We start from the raw sequence: 22,414 nt of genomic DNA on the forward strand, positions 1-22,414 counted from the left end.
ACCTAGGAAGCTGTGTACTACCTGCAGCAACCTAGTGCATGTGCTGTATAGAAACCTTGACCTTATGGATAGGTTGGAGCCTCAAATCAGAATTTAATGTAATACTTACCACAAGCAGTAACTTATAATTAGACTGGAGACTAAATTTTATGAAATTAGTAATCCCTGAATTAAAGACTTCAAGTAGCATAAAATGGGTTCATAACCATTTGTTCCTGTGGTTTCATTTTAACACTTTATCTGGAAGTTTACCAATTAACAGGGTGCACGCAGGACTGGGGCTGACTTCAGCATGCGATGTGCACCAGCTGTCAGAAATGTGCTAGTAGATGGAACAGTTAAGTTAAAATGCATATTGTGTGTGTGACCACAGCCAAAATTTTACATGGTGCATGTGCATGTAAGACCAAATCCAATTAACTAATCACATACAGCATTTTAACTGTTTGACAATTCTTTCTGCATTTACATATACATCTGTGTATTCATATTCTGTCCCACATAAAGAAAGCTTTTCTGCAACAGGTGGTCACAGATCAGTTACATACATAAACATATATAAACAACATGTCTTCACCAATGTCTTCATCCTGACACACACTACAAGCTTTCAAGCAAAACTACTGGTAATTGTTACATTCTTTAATTAGTTTCATAAAAATATTGATGTTAAAAATTGAAACACAAGTATTTACATAAGGTACAAGATGCAGCATTTAATTTCATTAATTGATTAATATTCAAGCCAAGAACTCAAAGAACAGTTAAAATGGTTTTGTCTAGTGTAAGATAATCTTTCACTTATACATCAAAATATTTGCAATAAAAATACTCTTTATGGAACTTTGTATTAACTTAGCTGTTTTAGACAATATCATAAAAAGAAAGTGACTTACAACAGAAAAATACAATAAATAAGCATTACTGTAGAACACTTAAATATTTATTTAAGCGTTATCACAGAATAAACTACTGACATACTGCACTTGAAGACTTCTCTAGATGACAGGTAACTTGAGAAATCTTTGGTGCAGTAGTAAGAGATTTTGGGGAGCATTAAAATAATTTTAATATACTCTAGGAAACTGTAGACCTCTGTATATTATAAGTAAATAGGAATGCACTACTAAGAAACAGAGGATACATCTAGCACCATCCACAAAATACCATCATGGAAGAAGCTCTCTTACCAAACCACAAAAAGCATATCAATGGAAACTACAGTTATTTGTCATGACACCAGAGTCAAATGAGCTATGTTGTTATGCTGCCATTAGGAGAAAGCTAAGTGTTTCCAGGCCTTCTTACTCAATCACAAGTTTTTAGAACTGCTGATCAGAGCAACCCTAAATGTCATAAGCAGGGAAGATAGGTATCAAAAATCATCACATTCACAGAGTAAGTCTGACTAATTGCAGAAGGTACGAACAGATATTTATATACTACACTCATTAAAAAACTCTGAAATGTTTTTTCACTGTAATTATCTACTTAAATAACCATCTTCTTAAGCAGCAGCTTTAAAGGATTTTGTTACAGCAATATTTGTTTCATAAACATATTTTGTTCTTCCATTTTTACTTTTTAATGATTATAAATAAAGGAAAAGCATCACATCAGCATACTAATATCTGCTGTTGTAATATTTGTTCCATGTGTTTCTGGATCATCTTCAACTCATGTTACTTACTGTACATATTTGTTCTGAGACCAAAATTATGCCTTTCTGTAGTTTGCAATGTCTTTTAAAGATAATTTCTCTTCAATTGTTCCAAAACAGAATGGAATGCATATGAACTTTCTACAAGTTCTAGATACTGCACTTGTATTTCTTCTTCTGTTTATTTCCTCTTGTCCTGAATTTGCTTTGCTAATCCAGATTTTGTTCCAGTACAATCACCTTTTGCTACTTCCTTTATTTTATTTCAGTCTTCCTGGAGTTATTACTATTTTTCTAGTGTAATCAGGAAGACAGAGGTTTGTCCACCAGTGTATGCAATAATAAAAGCTGCAATGAGGACATTACTATTAAATATACAACACTGACCATCATAGTCTTAGGTATTAATTCACCATCTGTTTTAATCAATATATATATGCACACATTCACAATGTATATACATATCTGTGTATATTGTATTCACATATATATACATATTGTGTATATACATACATGTTGTATATACATCCACGTTTTTAATATACGCATGTGCATCCATGTGTTTGTATATTTTGCTTTTATTTTACCTCCTCCACATACAGCATCACAGTCCTCCCAGCCAGAATGAGTCCACATGAAAAGAGGCTCTGGTACTTTAGAACTTCGATTCTCAGGAGGAGGATCTAGTGGGATTGTGTACTCATAGTGAAGACCATAGCTCTGGTCATGGAAGAGCAGAACCTGCAAGACACAGAAAAGGAAAACCTATGTAGGTACACAGACACTGTGGAAGACAAACTCTCAGCTATGAGAGATCATCTCAAAAAGCACAATAGAATGGATTAATGCTCTAGAACACTCTAATCCTCCTGATGCATTTTGTAGAAGAAATTAATGACAGTATCCAAATAAGACAATAGAAAAATATTTTAATTAACATAAAGGTCAAAAGGCCCTCTAAATGAAATAAGCAAACAAAATTCACCAGCAATCTGGATGACAACTATGACGTGTGATTTCAATGTTCTTAAATAAAGGAGTTATTTCAAAGATGCTTCACATTTAGAACTGCTTTAGTTATACCAGACAATATCTTGCATTTAATTTTTAATTGTGAAGTACTTCCTCATCATATCTCCTTCTTTCTTTCTTTCTGGTGGCTATCATGTTTACCTACCCTGAGCTGAAATGCATCAAAACTCAATTTTCTTCATGGAGAACTTGGTGACTGGAATCCTGAAATGATGGTGACCACCTGAAACTGTGGTCAGCAAGGACAAAACCATCTGTTATTAATTTGAATCTCTTTATATAGTGGAACAAAGCAATCAGACGCCTCTGATTACCGAGAAGTGGGTGTGAGCCGGTATCAAATCCACCTGTGCCCAATCAGGGCAGGCCCCCTATTGAGCATGTGCAAGACCAGGGGGCCAATAAAAGGTGAAACTCATGCCCACAGACTAGCTCACTCTTGGGTTAGACAAGAGAGACTGGTAGCTCATTGAGCACTGTATTACCTTCATTGCACCACTAGGGCTCATTGCCTCTAAGGTGAGGCTCTTGTGGCGCAGCTGGTTAAGACACAGTACTGCAATGCCGAAGGCCCCGGGTTCGAGACTCCACAGAGAACCTCACCCTGATTGGGTGCCCTGATTGGGCACAGGTGGATTTGAGACCGGTTCACACCCACTTCTCGGTAATCAGAGGCGCCTGATTGCTTTGTTCCACTACATCTTTAAGTAGCATACCAGCTTTTATGACATTCGTAAGAATGCTGAGGCCTTCATTCTGCCTCAATAAATTAAAGATTATTTTTGGACATAAATAAATTTTTTGAGAAGTGGCCTGACTGACCTATATATAGATACTCATGTGTGTAGATATGTAAAATAAAAGCATGTATATCTTATGTAGCTCTCATTATCTGCACTAGCTATGAAAAAATACTAGTTACCATGTTATATGATAGGAGTCAGGTAAAAAAACCCCAATCCATATTGTCATACCAATAAATGTAAAGGTGATGTTGTGGGACCTTTGGCTGATATTTTCTCCCAGAGACCTCTCCGAACATAATGGACAGTGGTCCCAGCAATACTGAATGTTCCTGAATGCTCAATCTTCCAGTCACTATTAATTGACTGTTTTCCAGCATCTCGAAGCACTGCAAAACATAGAAAAACACCAACGTGTAAAGTGTCTGTTCAGTAGAGATTTGAGCCTCTTCCACTTCCAGTCTGTATAATTACACTGGTAGGTGAAATGACCTACCTCTGTTAGCAAAGATATTTATGGATCCTGTTATGTATGAACTTCAATTGGAACATGCTTCAGAAACACTTTCTGGAAGGAATGCTTGCCCAAACCGTGTGCATTTAACAATAGTTGAAGTTATCATCAGTGTTTTAATGCCTAAAGAGACTGACAGGCCCCCGTATAATTCACAATTTCATCACTGAATTATTTTAAGGCAAAAGCAACAACACTCTGTTCCTAGGATGATCTCTTCTATAATTCACAGAGGCATGGGGAAACAAAGTTTCCACAGGACAATTTTTAAGATTTGTGTAGTTAGGCTAAAACTTAAAAGAAAAATCTAATTCAGAATTCTTTATATTTGCCTGTTCTCTCTCTTAGAATGTGACAACGCTACTGTCACCATACTTAAACACGTATTTTAAACACTTTCACCACATAATTTGATGCTTCTAACAAAGAGCGAAAAAATTTTCCTCTTGGCTGTATCATACCTCTTGTTGGTCTAGTTTATATTCAAAAGCATCATCAAGTCAGGTAAGATATTTTGTACATTGAGAACACAGGCTTCTACATCAGTTTTCATAATCCAGATCTCTAAATATCCTGTGACATCTTAACAGGGCAGGTGTAGGCTCAACAATAAACCAAAAGTCACCCATTGATAACTTAAGATGCCATAATTAAGATTTACTATCTCAACAGAGAGAACATTCAGGCAAAAAGTCTCTTAAAATGTATGTATTACTTATGAGCAGAGCTAAGAATAATGACCAAACCGGATAATTTTTCATTTTGTTGTCCTAGTTCTTATGCTAAGTCTCTCTTGATTTAAACTTAGGTAGTGCAAGTAAAAGCACCAATTATGACAGTTTATAGATTGACTTAAACCCGTCATAAAAATAGTAACAAATTACACTCTTCTGCACAACAACTTTAGAACTCATTAAAAGAAAAAAAATTTTAAAAGGCAATTTAATAGTAATATGTTAAATAAACAATTGTTAATAGATTTGTTTCTAAAATATTTAGTCAATTCAAAGTAATGCAAAGATACTTTTCTGCTATCTTTAACTTTAGAAATTTCATTTGACTTTGTTGCTGATTTGCTGTATGCTGGTCTATTTTTGTTTGAGCACAAAATATTCAGTGTTTCAGCATAAAATGCTTTTCACTTGTTTTAAAATGAGGTATTTTCTTAAGCAGAGTTCTGTTTTAATTAAAACTGTTAAAAGCATGAAGATTTAAAATCCTTTTAAGCATTATAAAGATGAAATGAGGTGAAAGTTTTAAAAAAAAATCCATATGAAGCATGATGCTATAACCATTCTTTTATTTTGCTATTTCTACAAAATTTCTTTAGACATTCATCACAGATTTTTTTATTTTGCATTCAGAGTTTTGTTTAATCACAAAAGTATGTCTAGTTTGCACTCTTCACTGCTGACGAAACCAGGATACAAACAGCAAAACATATATTTACCTAAATAACTGTGAGCTGGTTTTTCTTCCACAACTTTAATTCTCCTCGCTCCAGCAGGTATTACCAAAGCTTCCACATAACCTAGAAAAGAGTTAGATAAAAAGGTGTAGAAAAGTACATCTTTTATGTTTTTAATTTCTGCTGTTGTATTTTGCTTTTTAAATGTAGCAAGTTGTAATTTATATAGCAATGGTTCGAGAACTCTTGCAAAATGTTCAAACAAGGTATGAAAGTATGCATTGATGTATAATTCATATACTCTATGATATACAATTAAAAGCACATAGCAAAGTAAAACATAACAAGAACTAGGGAGACTAGGTTGGGGCTGAAGGAGATTAAGTTGTCTCTTCTCAAGAAGTTCAATGTCATCATCACCACTAGATGACTATAAAAGACTTCCAGTTTCAGTCAGCATGTAGAGATAAATCATGACCCAAAAAGACAAAAACCCTTTTAACTGTTTGGGATTTTTCTTTTCTTTTCTTTTCTTTTCTTTTCTTTTCTTTTTCTTTTCTTTTCTTTTCTTTTCTTTTCTTTTCTTTTCTTTTCTTTTCTTTTCTTTTCTTTTCTTTCTTTTCTTTTCTTTTCTTTTCTTTCTTTTCTTTTCTTTTCTTTTCTTTTCTTTTCTTTTCTTTTCTTTCCTTTTCTTTCCTTTTCTTTCCTTTTCTTTCCTTTTCTTTCCTTTTCTTTCCTTTTCTTTTCTTTCCTTTTCTTTTCTTTCCTTTCCTTTTCTTTTCTTTTCGTTAATATTTTGTGCTAGATCTCCTCTTCTTGATTTAACACATTTAAACTGTTATGAATTATTTTAGTTTTGAAGTCTACTTATTTGCTTTACATTACAATTGATTCTTTAGAGTATGGGATTTTGACATGCTTTTGAGAAATCTGCTTTAAGGAAAAGAGGGTGCAAAGACAATGTAACTGGAAAACACAGCACAAGCAGCAATGTTATAAATAAATAAAACAGTATTTTAGATTATCCAGGTGAACTTTAATAAGTGGACAGTAAGCCGAGTTCTTATTCCCTTTAGATATATAATGTTCCATAACAAAATGCTGAGCATTTACAACACATTTTCAATAATCATGAAACACGAAAATTAAAGTGCTACAAAACAGCAGTAATTATCATTAATCAACTTAAGTGTTAATAACACTTTATACGTGCTGCTGGCAGACTGGCTTCTTTCGTAGGAAAATAAATATCTTGTGTGGCTGGGTAGAGGGCCATACCACAATAATCACAAAACTGTGAATTGATGAAGAACTTTAAATAAGCTTGAAAGTGTGTGGGTATTCACATTAGCTGTTAAAGAGAACTGACTCTTACTAATCTCTGTTAGCAGCCACCTTCTTTGTAGTTTATAATCTTCTAGTCCTCCAGACTCATATGTAGTTTGGGATCCCTGCTCTGCACTATCTTTGGTGTAAGAGAAGGCCAAATATAAACATCTGAAGATAATGCCTAACCATTTTTTTCCCAAGTACTGTACTTCAGGCTATAATGCATTTAGGTCCTTGAGATAACAGTATTTGCTGCTAATTACAGCTTTTTTAATGTGACTTACTTACAGTGTGGAAATTCTGCATATATATTACGCTCAAAAAACAGGAAGTGTAATAGCAAACATGTTGAAAACAGCTGAACAAATGCTGTTAAAAAAAAAAAAAAGGCTTTTCTTGGAGAGAAGCTATTCATGGTGTGTGGTGCACATTATTAGGTTTTCAGTCCTCTCTTTTGCCAACACAATTGTACTGGAGTTAATTACTTTCATTCAAAGAACAGATCACAGCAATGTTGTAAAAGTCTCATGTTCATTTTGCATCAGAAAATGTATTTGCTTTTTATGTTATGTTATTATTAATAGAAGACAATGAATTATGAGAAGATATAAGACTTCTCCACACACTAAGCTTTATGTTTTGCCACTTGGCTTGGTTTAATGATGGTATTCTAGGTAACAGATCAAAATGTTGATATTTATTTTGAAGAACATTAAAACACATAAGAATTTATAGTTTACGTGTTTACTAAATTAATTTACTTAAAAGGCAGGATGTTTTATAAAATAATATGTACTTAGGGGAAGATAAGTGAGAAAATTGGAACAATTTGCAGTAATTTTGCAACAATTAAATTTTAAAATACCTAGATATTCTAATCTTAAAAGTTGTAATATCTTTTAAAAAGTAGGTCTCAAGTTCTTGTGAGGAACAGCATAACTTTAAGGAGTATAGTTTTTTTGAAGTTACCGGTACTCAAAATAATACAAAAGCTACTGCTTTTCTGAGTATTTGAAAGAGACATACCTGATCCTCTAGTATGGTTAAAATCACCTTTAACAACTTTGCATGACTTTCCATTACCATTGCACACACCGCAATGATCTTCACGAGCCAGAGATCCTAAAATGCCATCACAGCCAAATTTCTGTGGGAGAAGAAAAAAAAGCTATTGGAACACAGGCCATGTTTTCCACAAAGCTGCTTTTTTGTAGTAAGCATCTCACTCTTTGGGAAGATGCCCTACTCAACATGATCTATCCCTGCTCAGTGAGTACAGCACTAATCCATGTGCAGAGATCCCTTTCAGAGTAATTTTTTCTATGATTTTATATAGTCTGTTGCATTCACTCTTCCTATATTGTTGGCTAACTATACCAGCTACTCTCCGAGAGGAACACAGCCATGTTCCCACTTTTCCCTGGGATCTCTGACACTTCTAAGCCACTTTGTGACACATATCCCACAGTGCCTCCTGCTCAGTGAGTGAAATCACTGAGCCACTTTGCTTCTTTGTGCTCAAACTACAGGAGGTTCTTTGCTACATCCATAACGGTGAAATGATTTGTCACAGATACACATTGCACAAGCTAACCATGTAGCTGCTTCACATTCTGTGTTGCACTGAAATGAGCATAAAATAATTTAATATGATAAAGAAAGAGCCATTCAGTCATGCTATTGGAGAAATAACACATATGCATGACAAATGTTATTTGCTTACATACATGTACCTGTGGATCCAGGTTCAAAACAAGTAAATCATACCTGGCATCTACCATCAGCACAGACATCTAACCCATGTTGGCCACAAGAAGTCCCATCTAGCACCTTTTCTGTTAGAAGAATGGGTTGATCCTTTCCAGTTGGTGAACAAAATAAGGCACATGGTTTTTCTGTAGTAGCAATTAATGGGGAAAAAACACAATTTTGGCAAAAGCTCACTTAAAGAATTGTTATTGATTTAAATTTTAAAACTGATTTTACTTATCTGTGTGGCATAACAAGTTATCTTAGATGCAGTAAAATTTTTTTAAAAATTGACCCTTTTCTGATCTGTTTGAAAAACTCAAGTTCTTTTTCCTGATAGAACACACTGGTGCTAAAACAGTCTTACACAGTACTCATGTCATGTTCATTGTTGCAATTAAAAGTATTCACACTACAGCTGTTGGATTATTTTGGTTGTAATCTACACTGAGACAGACAACCTGGGAGGAAAAAGTACATGAATTTACAAACTCTATATAAAAAAGACAAAATTCTGAACACATTCTAACATCTAACACATTCTAAATTTACCAAGGTTAGGCAAATTTCTATTACATTTTTATTTAATTTTTCAAAAAAATTCTAATCTTGAAAGAGGATAAAAATGTAATAATACCCTATGTATCCATGTTTTCCTAATGGTCATAAGCAATGAAGTTTGCTTTGCCACAAAGGACCATTTCCAAAAAGCAGTTTGGATGTTACAATTGTTTTTTGAGTGCAAAAGAGTTGAAAAATATGGACACAGGGATTCTGTTCCAGCTGACTTCAACATAAGAGACTGGGCTGAGCACAGACATAAGCCATATGCAGCCAAGTATCTGCCTGAACTTGTGCTCTCTGTATTCCTCTTACAGTTCTTCAGTAGTAAATCCTGAAGTTCCCTGGGATGTATCACCATTTTTTAAAGGAATACAAGGTTAACAACATTTTTTTACAACATTATTTTAAAGTCACTGAAGTCAAAGAGACAGGACAACACTGGGCAACTTCAACCGACTAGAGGAGAACTTCAGTACAGGAACTCTTTTGGACGTGGTAAACGGTGTCCACTAAAGTCTAAGAGTGCAAATAATTAAAGATTCGGGAACAATATATTTCTATAATACAGGGAGACTTAAGCTGGTGTTGACCTTTTTGTCTCCTGAGGGACACCTCAAGAAACCAGTGTATTTCAGAACAGAAGTAGATGAAAGCAACCTCCATGTTTCTCAAGATGGGACAGAAGAGGTCAAGATTTTTCATCAGATGACTTAATTATTCAAAGTCAGATGGAAATCTTTTGCTCCCTTAGAATATAAAACATGTATTCCTGCACTAAAATGAAATTTAGGAAAACAAAACTGAAACAATTCACTAGATGAGCACCTAGAAAATAGCTGCAGAGAGTTCTACTTACTATAGAATGAGCTAACAATCCCAACTGGAATAGTCTCAAAAGTTTTTACTTAGGCACACTGAGAAAAGGCTTAGAAGCAAAACAAACACCGTTGTTTAGTTAGAGAGGTATTAAACTAAATTATTGATAAATAATTCACATTTTTTGAGATTCAGCATAATGGTGAATCTATAGCGAATCTCTTAAAATATATTCTTTCTAATGGTTTCTGATAATTTGTTTCCAGAGTTAAATATAAATGGTAATAATTAACTACTTTAAATGTGGCAACACATACCTACAGTACTATTGTAATACTCATTCTATAAGAAAGTGACATGCTTAGTGAATGAAGGAAAGGCTGTGGACATTGCTTACCTGGACTCTAATAAAGCCTTCAACACTCTTGCCCACAACATTGTCTTGGAGAAACTGGCTGCTCATGGTTTGGATGAGCGTACTATTCACTGGGTAAAGAACTGGCTGGATGGGTGGGCCCAAAGAGTTGTGGGCAATGGAGTTGAATCCAGCCAGTCACCAGTCAGGGATGTTCCACTGGGTTCATTACCGAGGTGAGCTCTGTTTAATATTTTTATCATTGATCAGGGTGAGGGGATCAAGTACACCCTCAGTAAGTATGCAGGTGACAATAAGTTGGGAGGAAGCGTTGATCTGCCACAGGGTAAGAAGGCTCTCCAGGAGGACCTGGACAGGCTGGATCAATGGACCAAGGTCACTTGCATGAGGTTTAACAAGGCCAAGTGCTGAGTCCTGCATCGAGGTCCTGGAGCGGGTCCAAAGGAGGGCAACCAGGCTGGTGAAGGGACTCCAGCACAAGTCCTATGAGGTGAGGCTGAGGGAACTGGGGGCGTTCAGCCTGGAGAAGAGGAGGCTCAGGGGAGACCTCATCACTCTCTACAATTCCCTGAAAGGAGGGTGTGGCCAGGTGGGGGTTGGTCTCTTTTCCCAGGCAACTCTCAGCAAGACAAGAGGGCACGGTCTTAAGTTGTGCCAGAGGAGGTTTACTCTTTACGGAGAGGGTGATCAGACATTGGAATGGGCTGCCCAGAGAAGTAGTGGATTCTCCATCCCTGGAGATATTTAAAAAGAGATTGGATGTGGCACTTAGTGCCATGGTCTGGTAATGGTGGTGGTAGTGGAGCAAGGGTTGGACTTGATGATCTCAGAGGTCCCTTCCAACCCAGCCAATTCTATGATTGATTCTGTAAGTCACAACAACTCCATGGAGTGGAAAGCTGCCTGGGAAAAAAGGACATGGAGGTGCTGGCATGAGCCAGCAGTATGTCTGGGTAGCCAAGAAAGCCAACAGCACCCTGGCATGCATCAGAAACAGTGTGGCCAGCATGACTAGAGAGGTGATTGTCCCTCTATACTCAGCACTGATGAGGCTGCACCTCAAATACTGTGTTCAGCTTTGGGCTCCTCTCTACAAGAAAGACACCAAGGTGTTGGAGGGAGTCCAATGAAGGCAAAGAAGCTGATGAAGGGTCTGAAGCACAAGTCTTACAAGGATCAACTGAGGAAACTATTGTTTACTTTAGTGAAAAGGAGGTTCAAGGGAGACCTGATCACTCTACAGCTTACTGAAAGGAGGTTGTAGTGAGGCTGGGGTAGGTCTCCTCTCCATAGTAACAAATGATAGGACAAGAGGAACTGGTCTCAAGTTGTGCCAAGGGAGGCTTAGATTAAATATTAGAAGAAATTGCTTCACTGTAAGGGTTATTAAATACTGGAATAAGCTGTCCAGGGAAGTGATTGAATCATGATTCCTGGAGATATTTAAAAGATGCATAGATATGGTGCTCAGGGACATGATTTAGCACTGTACTCAGCAGAGTTAGATTTATGGTTGGACTTGTCTTTTCCAACAAAAAATGATTCTATGATTCTAACTGCTGTAATAACTGAAGTATTCATGGTTTTTTTCATGTTTTCTTTTTTAATTAAATAAATCACATCATAAAAATGTAGAGAAAATTTAGTAGGATGACAAATGTTGTTCACATTCCTAGCATGAATGTGGTAAGTGTGTTTTGTTTTGTAGTTACTGACATTTTATACTGTTATCTTTGCAGATACTGGATTACAATACAATTACTATACTCCTACCTGAGCATGCTCCTAGTGACTACCTAAGTAATGAGTATCTAAGCAAGTTTTTTACACTAAAACATGTATGCAGTATGCATGTATGCAGCTATTAGGCTCTCTATAAATCTTATCTAAGTTTGCAGTATGCATTACAAATGCATTTCTGCCAAAACTAAACACAGGTGTGTGAAATACTTGAGTGCTAAGCTAAGAGTGCTCTCTTCTTCCTCAAAAAAAGAAGCTCACAACACCCGGTGTATTTTTGGGGTTTTGTAATAAGTATAACTGAGATTTGCAAGCTTAAAGACATTGTATTCTTCTAGAAAGCTGCATTTCTAAGCCACTTCATACTACATTTCAGACTAAACAGAATGGAACTAATACTGAATTTCAGTTTAATTGTAGTCATTACCTAAAAAAATTAGGACTCAATAGGAATATAAGACAAAAGATTCTAGAGCATGTGAAAACACCACCAGATCTTGACAATGAAATAAAAATCACTTATAAAGATCTTGGGCTTGGTGTTTGTTTGCTTTAATTTTTACTCTTTTTTAATCAACACCACCTCCAACAAGCTATAAGCCACAGGAGCAGATGATAACATGGGAAATGGTTTATACTTGCCATCATCAATGACAGCTTGCCACTGGTGCACGTGCTTCTGATACGAAGATCTGACACTGAAAGACTGGCACTGCCAGTCCCTGAAGGTAGGCACACCAGCAGGACAAGAAGGATTTTCACATATTCTATACTGCATTGTGGGTCCATGACACTCTCCTTCAAGCCCTGAACTAGAAAAGATGGCATAAATAACATGTTTTATTGCTGGAAATGTTTTGCAAACTTAAAGCACAGTTTGTTTATGCTATCCAGAAATAGCAGATTTTTTGTTGACACATAACATTAAGAAATAACACACAAAAAAACTGAAGTCACAGAACAAAACATTTTTGCCTTATATTTGTACTGGCTACATTACATGTGAAGAGTCATGTGTGCTAAACCATAATTTACACTTGGCCTCAGAGAGTACTAAGAGTAACAGAACTCAGTAAGAAGAAGCTCAACTGCAATTCTGATATAGTTCAGGTGATTTTTCTCAAGTTGCCCAGAGCCAAAGGTACCACTAAAAGGAAGAGACACCTGCAGATTTGCTCCTTTTTAAAAAGTGTGGTGTTGCAAAGCTGAGATAATTAAAAAAAAAAATTTTATTATTATTTTTTGTTGCTCCAGTTGTGCTTGCTGGTCCAAATGAACAAATGCAAAAGAACAATAAACTGCAGGAATGGAGACTGGTTTGGAAACTTGTCTGGAAAAATTAAGAAATTAAGGTCTCCCTAAATTCCATATATTTAATAGGAATAGTGGGAAAAAAAAAGAAGTATATATATAAAAATACCTAAATATCCCTAAATAACTTTTGGGCAAAGAACAGAAACTGGCATTTATTTGGCTGGAAATACAAAAGCATTCTGCATATTCAAGACTTCTGATAAACTACCATGCTTTTTTATAGTCATATCTAATTTTTCCTCACATTACTTTATGCAAACTTCTCTTTTTTTAATCCCTTTGTCTTTCCTGTCATAATTTTTGACTCAAATCTACTACACTGCCTTTCATTTTTCTTCATTTTCTGATTCTGTTCTATTAGCTTTGTAATCATCTTACTCCACTCTGCTCCATCCTACTCTACACTACCCTACTCCACCCCAATCTACTCAGATCTGGCCTAAGCCAGACTAGGATAGCCTAGCCTAGCACTTGTCTTCTTTATTAAGGTCTACTCTGTTTGCATCTCTCTGCCTGTTCTTTTTTTTCTTGGTGTATAAACTATCCACAAGAGAGATATGGCTCTAAGTAACCGAAGGCATCTTTTAGCTGACCACTGAGATATGCTGAAACAGTTTAAGTAAATGATAAAACTCCTTTTACCCTCAATGGCACAAGGTTTCTCTTTTCATACTATATGGAACCTATATGTTGTTTCCAGATAGCCTATCTAAATATCTGTGAAACTGGCAGTAAAACCTCTTTGTAAAAGTCTCAATTCCTTGGGTCTCCAAATGAGACAGAAATCAATTTTCTCTAGCAAAAAACCTGAAAAACTGCAATTACACACTGAAGCTCTTCAATTTAATGTTCTGTTTCTTCTGTGAATTTTACAAAGAAAGTTGTATTCCCTCAAAACTATTACCTATGCATCTGAAAGTAGAAAAGAGGAAAAAGTGTTACCTCGCAACAGAAAAAGCGAAGTATTTTTTAATATTCATTTTTAAAAAATTGCTTATGTATAGGACAAATATATCTTAGTGGGTTTCTGTATGGTAAGACTGAAATTCTGCTTGGAAATTCCATGACCATCAATGGAAACCAGAGCTTGTTTTTACCCAGGGCATCTGCGCTGTCGACTGCTGATTCCAGTGTTGCAACTACGGCTGCAAGTGCTCCATGTGCTCCACTCTCCCTCCATATGCTCCACAAAAGAGGTCCGACTGACACATTCTCCAGCCTTACACCACTAGGTGAAAATTCAGCTCTTAGGTACATAAATCAAGGCATATGCAAAAAAATTCAATGCTTGAGAAGGACATGGGAAGCACAACACATAAATTTTGTTCAATACATAGTTTTCATATAGGTCAGACATTTTTTTTCTTTTGTTCCCCATAGCTTTGTTTTCTGCTCCAGCAAATATGGCAGGTAGAAACCTTTCTCTGGATCAGTGATGAAGGAGCAGGTGTAACTTGTCCACAAATTCATTCCCTATAAAGGATGCCTTAGCTTGCTGGAAACGGTCCCCAAACCATGCTGTCCTCTTTGGCTGAACCTGCGCACTCCCCAGGAAAGTCCTGTTGCATCCAGCAGAAACCCATGGCAAGGATCATCACCTAGATGAACTGTATGGATGAGCACCGCACATACAGGGCTGTTCCCAGGGCTTGTTTTGTACACTATTGTGTTCTGACATAACCAGCAGGAACTGGATTGTTACTGATTTCATATAAATTATATATATAAAAATCAATATCATAGAATCATAGAATGGTTTGTATTAGACAGGACCTTGAAATCATCTGGTTCCAACTCCCCTGCATGGGCAGGGACACCTCCCAATAGACTAGGCTGCTCAAAGCCTCATCCAACCTGGCCTTGAATCCTTCCATAGAAGGGGCATCCACAAATTCCCTGGAGAACCTGTCCCAGTGTCTCACCACCCTCAAGCTAAAGAATTTCTTCCTAATGTAAAACCTAAGTCTCCCCTATTCCAGTTCAAACCATTACCCCTGTCCTACCACTCCATCCTCTTGTAAGAAGTCCCTCCCCAGCCTTCTTGTAGGTCCCCTTCAGGTGCTGAAAGGCCACTATATAATGTCTTCCCAGAGCCTACTCCAGGCTGGACAACCCCAAGTTTCTCAGCCTGTCATCATAGGAGACAGGCTACATATGCTACACATCAATAACATATAATTAAATTAAAATTTATTATAATAATATTTTAATCAAATGTTATATATTTATATAATACATAACACATAATACATTTAGCTATATATCTATGATTTTTATTACAATTAAGATAAGAAGTAACTTTAAAGTGCAAAGACATATTCACAGTATTTCCACAAATTTTATATGTTCATTAGAATTTACATTTCTCTCCACCAGAAACATACCTTTCCAGTGCCACAGTCTGTTCCATCTATTGGTGGATCCAGTTTAGTTTTGCATTCCCTCTCACTTTCCACCTTACACCACAAACCACTGCAAATGACGTGCTGAAAACCAAACATCCATTATATGAACAAAATCTATCTTATTTTCTGCATGGAATCCATTCATGCTGTCATAAAGTCACTAAACTGCTTGTGCTGATGTATGTTTAAAGACAGGTTAAACATGCACAAAACTCAATATCTGTAGATTCTATTTAGATTTTCACTAATCACAAACATCTGGAAGAAGCCAAGTTGTTGTCATGACAGAGAGGGGGGAAACACCCAGGGCCCACAGTCCTTGTGTATGTCAAATCTGACAAAGCACATATGGGAACTTTGCCCCATGATGTGAAGAAGACACTGCACAAATATACTACCCCAGATACTGGAAGAGGTATGATATTTGTGGGAGTAATTTTAACAAATAATTCATATTTTTACTCCATTTATTTAGTGCTCATTCATTTCATGTCAAAGGCAGAAAAATAGCACAGCTACTAGAAAAAAATCCAACGTTTTAAAATTAGCTCATTTCTAAAACAGGAACTAGTGAGTCTTTGTGCAGCTACAAAGAACTATGTTCGAAAAAGTTTGTCAAAATGTGTTTGTAAGAAACTTTGAGGATTCTCTAGGACTTCTAAATCCCCTTTTTTCATACCACCCCGATTATTTCTGCTATCTTCCAGCAATTTGTAATTTCTCTAGGATTCATTCATTCCTCTGGAAGTATCTCAAAAAAGCAATCAAATCTGTTATCAACAAAAAACTCTCAAAAATAACCTGGCAAATCACAAGTTCTTTTTCCTTAGCACTTTAATCTTGTGCTCAATTTCACTTGCACATATGTCACAGTTTTAAGCAATAACCAGGTGACAGATGTGCTCTGCTGTTTTCTCACTGCCCTCCCATAAGAAGATAAAAATAGGTTTACGGAAGAGAGAATTTTAGGCACACCAGAAAAGGTTTAATGAAATAATAAACAGTAATAACAATGATGTTGAATTACATACAAATATATAAAAATATTGAAACTACATGTCCCAGTTGATAATTGCTTCCCAACCAGAAAAGTCCCAAACTGGACTAGGGAGCAGATGGGGGTGCCAGAGGCAAGTCCACAAAAGCCTTGGAGCAGCCAAGCCAGACCTACTTGGGGGCACAGGGGAAGGAAACCTTCCTCTATGAACCAAGTTCGTCTCCGGGCAGAAAACGGGATGCAGGAACAACAGCAGAAGGAGATATGACTGACAAAGAAACCCCAATCCAGCCAGCACACCAGCCAGAAAGAGTAGGACTTTAATAGAAGCATATATTTGAGCATCATGGGAAAGAATACTGTGATTGGTCCACGTGTGTCCTGTGACTCACCCTTTTTCTCCCCATAGGTACAGCTGCTCTTCCCCCCCCCCCATCCCCCTGCGATGCTGCAGAGGAGGAGTAACTTAGAAACTAACAGATATCTGGAAGTCACTGTCTATAATACAGTCACTCCAAAATCAGAGCACAAACTTCTAAATTAGAAACATAGTTCTTTGGAGAAAAAAATTTAATTATAGTGAAAATCAGCATAGCTGTTAATGTTCATAGAGGTTTACTAATTATCTACTGTAAATATAGTTCAACACCCATTACAGCTTTTTAGACTATCTAAAGGACTTACTGGATACTACAAACCAATGATTGTGACACTTGACTATTCGCAGCCTGCAAAATATCTCATTGTGTCTTCACTGGAAAACAAAATACCACCAAGCACACGGAAACAATTTTTTTTTCCGAAATAATGTGTCAATTGTACAGCAAAAGCTAGTAAAATGTAGCATGAAAGTCACAATGTACTACAGAAATAGCAGAAGTCATTCCAGGTTGGTTTTAGTTTGTTTGTTTGTTTGTTTCTGGGTTTTTTGTGTGGGTTTATTTGTTTGGTTTTTTTGTTTGGTTTCGTTTTTTGGCTGGTTGGTTATTTTTTGTTTGGGTTTTGTTGTGGGGTTTTTTTGTTTGTTTGTCTGCTTGTTTGTTCTATTTTGGGTTTTTGAGGGGGAGGGAGAGCTGTTGTTTGGGGTGGTTTTTTTTAATGAAAAGAGTGACACAGGTCTGTGTGCACCAGAACAATGCTCTTCTAATCATAAAAGCATCTGGAAAGAAGGTCTGGCTGAGAGAAAAGGCCAGAGACAAAACCAGCATTTCAGAACTGTATTTGTGCAAAATAGGATTGTTTGAAGTGTGGTGATGGAGATGAGGAGAGATAGTTCACCAGGGCTATAATATTTCCATTTTTATTCTTTTCATTGTAACCTTTTCTTCAAATGCCTTCAAAATCATGATGAAATATAACCATTTTCCTGGTTCTTTGCAAAGATCACAGCTGTGTTATGACAAAAATTGTTATAGTCAAACTGACTAGATAACACTCACATCCTGGACTTTAATCTTAAAAGCCAACATTTAATAGTTCAACAAATATATTCAATTGTCAAGTTCTAAAACCACATTTAATCATCAAGAATTACTTCTGCGCCATGATCTCACTATCTGTTATGTGAAGCAGTGTTACAGTCTACTTATGAGACATCATGAGCATAAAAGCAAACTTGGCTCCCTTACAAGATAAGCATGGTGATATGCTATAAATCTAGTACTCTCAGATCCACTCACACTTTTCTCAGGCTCTACAAATTTTGCTTAGACTATGAAAAAAAAGTATTTGAAATGAAGACGAAAAGGAAAAAATTAAGTCTAGCGCCAACCATGTAAGAGGTGTGGGAGGGACTCAGGAAGTGGTCTCTTCAGTTCTTTGTTTTACCCATTAGATTACAAAGAGGAGTTCCTGATAGAAAATTAAAATCACTGGCATCTGGAGTGTTTCTCAGAGGTTGCTGTGTAATGTGACTGTAAATTATCCTACAGTGCTAGCCAGTAACAACATTTGAAGAAAATAATATCCTGATAGAAATGCATAGCTGATTGTACTACTGGTTTTTGTAGGTTATTTTTAGATCATCAAGGAAATTATTTCAATCATTGCTCAATTGTTTCCTTCACTGAATAGGTTTTGCATATGATACACATTTGATTAATATAAAATCGTTGGTCTGGTCACCAAATTATCTTCCAGTCACAAAAAAATGTAAGACCGTGACACAGCTCACAATTTATCTTTTACATAGTTACAGTGAAGTGCATGAACTTTGCAGCAAGTAGAATGTACCCAAGAAATCCAGGGCTACAAATTATTTGATTTACTGAAGTTTAAATGCACTTTCAAGGACTGTTTCTCATTTCCTGGTTTGTGGACAACAACTGTCACCACAGTAAACTTAAACTGCCACATATTGGCATAGTAGAAGAGAGTATACAAAACCAAAAGAAAGTCGCTGGAATTTAATGGAAAATTCAGTGGTGTTAAAGTATAATAACATAATTATTCTAATAAATTAATACTATAGCAAATTAGATATGGTATTCAACTTAGAAAAGTATTCAAAATACTGACTATCCTAGTGGCAGCCACAATAATATGCACAGTCAACACAATGAACGTGAATCATCTTCATAATATGTGAAATGCAATTATTTGATAGGTTAAATTCAACATGCTTGAAATTTCCATCTAACATACTCATATTTCAGAGGGAGAAGAAAAAAATAGATACTGACTAACAGCAGCCAATGTTGATGTTGCACAGTCCGTGTATGAGAATTCATGAAGGGCTTCTGGAAAGTTTATATTGCTTGGTTCTAGCCCAATTAAAATTGTAACATCTTTTTTCTTTCTCTTCATACATAGGAGAAACATGTGTAGGATCAAGACAGCTTTCTTATATTTTGGGTTGTATTATGAGTTCATCACAGAAATCTTACCTAATTGGACTAGGATATTGTAAACTTTCACAAAGGAAGAGTTAAATTTAAGATCTAGATCAGGAAAAAAAATAGAAGATTTGAATATAGTGTATAAGCTAGCTGCAACTAGCTCTTCAGGTCTACAGTCTGAGGATCAAATCACTTGGATTTTTTTTGTTGGAGGAAAGGTGTGAGCGTAAATTTTACTTCTAAGCAGAGACCACTGAGAAAAACCAACAAGGTGTCTTTTTAGAGGTTGGCAGTCGAGCTCTAAAGAACTTCTGCCTCAGTGCCCTCATCAGATTTTCTCATTTCTGTCCTTAGTATGTTTTATTCATTTTATGTAATTTCTAATAGGTTCAAAGCTCTTTCAGATGCATTACAGTTACTTTGTGATCTGCTATTTCCTTATATGCTTTCTGGTTAAGGGCTACCAGTTTTGCAGAAGATTTTAGTGAAATTGCAGAAGGTTCTTCACCTTGCTCTCTTCTCAGAAACTGTTCTCAAGTTCTCTTTTTCTTACTGTTCAGACCACAAGGTTATCAAGGAATAGACATGGTTTATGAAGAAAACTGAAAATTAAATTGCAGTTTCTCAGAAAAAAAGAGAGCAGTTGAAAAGATCACTGTCTTTTACTAATGTACCATTAGTAGGCTGTCTCCTCAAAGTAATCCCACATATCATCTTACAATGATATCCTAATACAAGTTTTTCTAAACTAAACTTTTCAATATAAAGTAATGATCCAGTTAGTGGAAAAAAAAACAGGATGGTGAGTGATTTAGTTGAAAAGTGTCCTCTGACATACAAAATGCCAAGAGGACAAAATGATTGATGACAATGAGAAATGGACAGTTACTTAACCTCCTATTATTACTAAGACAATAATGAAAGACAAAGAAACCTTGGAGTCAGGACACCGAGTGAGAAATATGTGCTGCATCTGTGAATGACACACAACAGGAATGGGAGCTCTTGGCTATCTGAATTTAAATGCCTGAATTAGAACTAAATACAAGGGTATAAAAGGAGAAGAAGTGCCCAGAGAAATGAAAAGCATGTAAAGGTATTATGCAACAGCAAGTCTCCAGGTTTAGACTATCTCTTCAATTACTTTTTAAATTCTTTTACCTGGCAAAGAAGACCTAGAAGAAATAATGGGCTAACGCTGTACCATCTTCTTGTTCAAAACAGGTTTCTAGAGAATGAGAAACCAAAATCACAGCTTTTAATTGAAAACAAAGTACTAAAAAATAAGAAACAGATTGCAATTCATGAAAAAAGCACTTGGAAGTAATTAAGAACATTTGTAGAATCATTACATTGAGTTCTACCGCTCATCTCTCAGAGTGAAAAGTTTCCCAGTAAGACAATTAAATTAACATCCAGTAACCTAAATCTCCTTTTCTTTCAGCTGCACCACTCTCAGCATGCAGTAGTCTTACACATACTGCAGTACTTCCTCTGAGACCCTTTAGGAGAAAGGGGGTAGCCTCACTGAAACTGACTAAAGAAAGAATATCATGTCCAAGCTGAAAAGATGAAGAGAACTGAAGAACTAAAGGAGTAAGGACTTATGCTTTCATACTAAATACTCTTGTCCTTTCTGGACTATCTGTCCATTCTGATTCTGATGAAATTTTATTTCACAGTTCCTCCTAGCTCCGTTTCCATCAACCTCTACTCCATGCTCTTTATACATTTGTAGTACCACCTGTCCACCACCTTGTCTCGGTTATCTTTTCAAGGGCATACAACAAGCCTGGCACCTATCCTGACCAATAAAGAAATTTAAAGTAGTATGATTTTTCTCTGCTAAAGCCATACTTAAAGTGCTTTTTCAATCAAATGTCTACTGTTCTGACTTTTCAAGCCTAATATATAGTGACACTATGTCAGCAAACTCACTTCAGTACTGGAATTCTTATTGCCCTGACAGTGCACAGCTCTGCCAGGGCTTACACAGGATGTTGCTGTGAGGCAGGGAAAATCCAGTGGTGCAGAAAGCCCAGCTAACACCACTCTTCACCTTCCGAGCATGCACAGGCACAGCATACTCTACTGAAAGTCAGATATTACTACATTTATATGACAAAACATACTGAAATGTCACCTACATACAAAATCTGGTCCCACTAGAATAAACTTCAAATATTCCAATTGCTGCAACAAGTTTACTTCACACTATGACACTTCTTACTTCTAAAGTACAAGGAACAGTAGAATGATACAAAACAACACAATACAGAATGCCTGGAGAGCCAAACCAAGCATACAAGGTAAACAAATTAAAATGCTCATATTAACTTCAGAAAATGAAGTGTTAGCTTCTCATTTCAAAATGAAATGTGAACTTCTTGTTTCAAAAGTGCTGTGTCCTTTCTCTCATATACATGGACAAAAGTATCTCTCACAGGAAAATTAATTGTTAGGTGTATTTTCTACAGTATACACTCATCCTTACCTGCATTTCTTGGCAAAAAGAAGCAGTTGGTCCAAAAACAATCTGACACTGTTCATCTGCAGTGTAAGTCATTCCTGGGAGACTGGAGGGAATAATCACAGAATTGAGGCTCTGAGGATTCGTCTGTAGCAGACAGTTACTGGCCTTTGACCTGGCAATATGCAGAGATTCATATGCTGAGCAACCCTCAACAGTATGATTGTCATTGACTTAAAACATGCATTTAACATTAGAAAAATGAGGACTCAACATTTTTTTCATTCAGAGAAATTACTAAGAAATTAATATGGCTTATTGGATATAATGTTTCCTGACACCGAAGATCTCCAAAAAGATCATGTATTTTTTCAACTATAATAGGATTTTCAGGAAAGCACTGGGCATTTTGGTGTAAATTTTACCTAAGTGATTAAGGTTTGAATAGGGATTTAACCTA

At 36.2% G+C, this 22,414-nt stretch overlaps 1 protein-coding gene across 1 annotated transcript in view; it reads right to left on the reverse strand.

Moving 5' to 3' along the window:
* ADAMTS19 (ADAM metallopeptidase with thrombospondin type 1 motif 19) overlaps positions 1 to 22,414 on the reverse strand; it is a 113,624-nt gene that overhangs the window by 23,919 nt on the left and 67,291 nt on the right. Inside the window, exons 10-18 of the mRNA XM_008503354.2 lie at positions 21,979 to 22,129; positions 15,630 to 15,731; positions 14,343 to 14,473; positions 12,574 to 12,743; positions 8,454 to 8,581; positions 7,713 to 7,833; positions 5,400 to 5,480; positions 3,667 to 3,824; positions 2,248 to 2,401 (exon numbers count right to left, since the gene is read on the reverse strand). Coding sequence (XP_008501576.2) covers positions 2,248 to 2,401; positions 3,667 to 3,824; positions 5,400 to 5,480; positions 7,713 to 7,833; positions 8,454 to 8,581; positions 12,574 to 12,743; positions 14,343 to 14,473; positions 15,630 to 15,731; positions 21,979 to 22,129 — 1,196 coding nt within the window. The remainder of the gene's footprint in view (positions 1 to 2,247; positions 2,402 to 3,666; positions 3,825 to 5,399; positions 5,481 to 7,712; positions 7,834 to 8,453; positions 8,582 to 12,573; positions 12,744 to 14,342; positions 14,474 to 15,629; positions 15,732 to 21,978; positions 22,130 to 22,414) is intronic.

This window comes from Calypte anna, chromosome Z (assembly GCF_003957555.1).
Source record: "Calypte anna isolate BGI_N300 chromosome Z, bCalAnn1_v1.p, whole genome shotgun sequence".
Taxonomy (NCBI): Eukaryota; Metazoa; Chordata; class Aves; order Apodiformes; family Trochilidae; genus Calypte; species Calypte anna.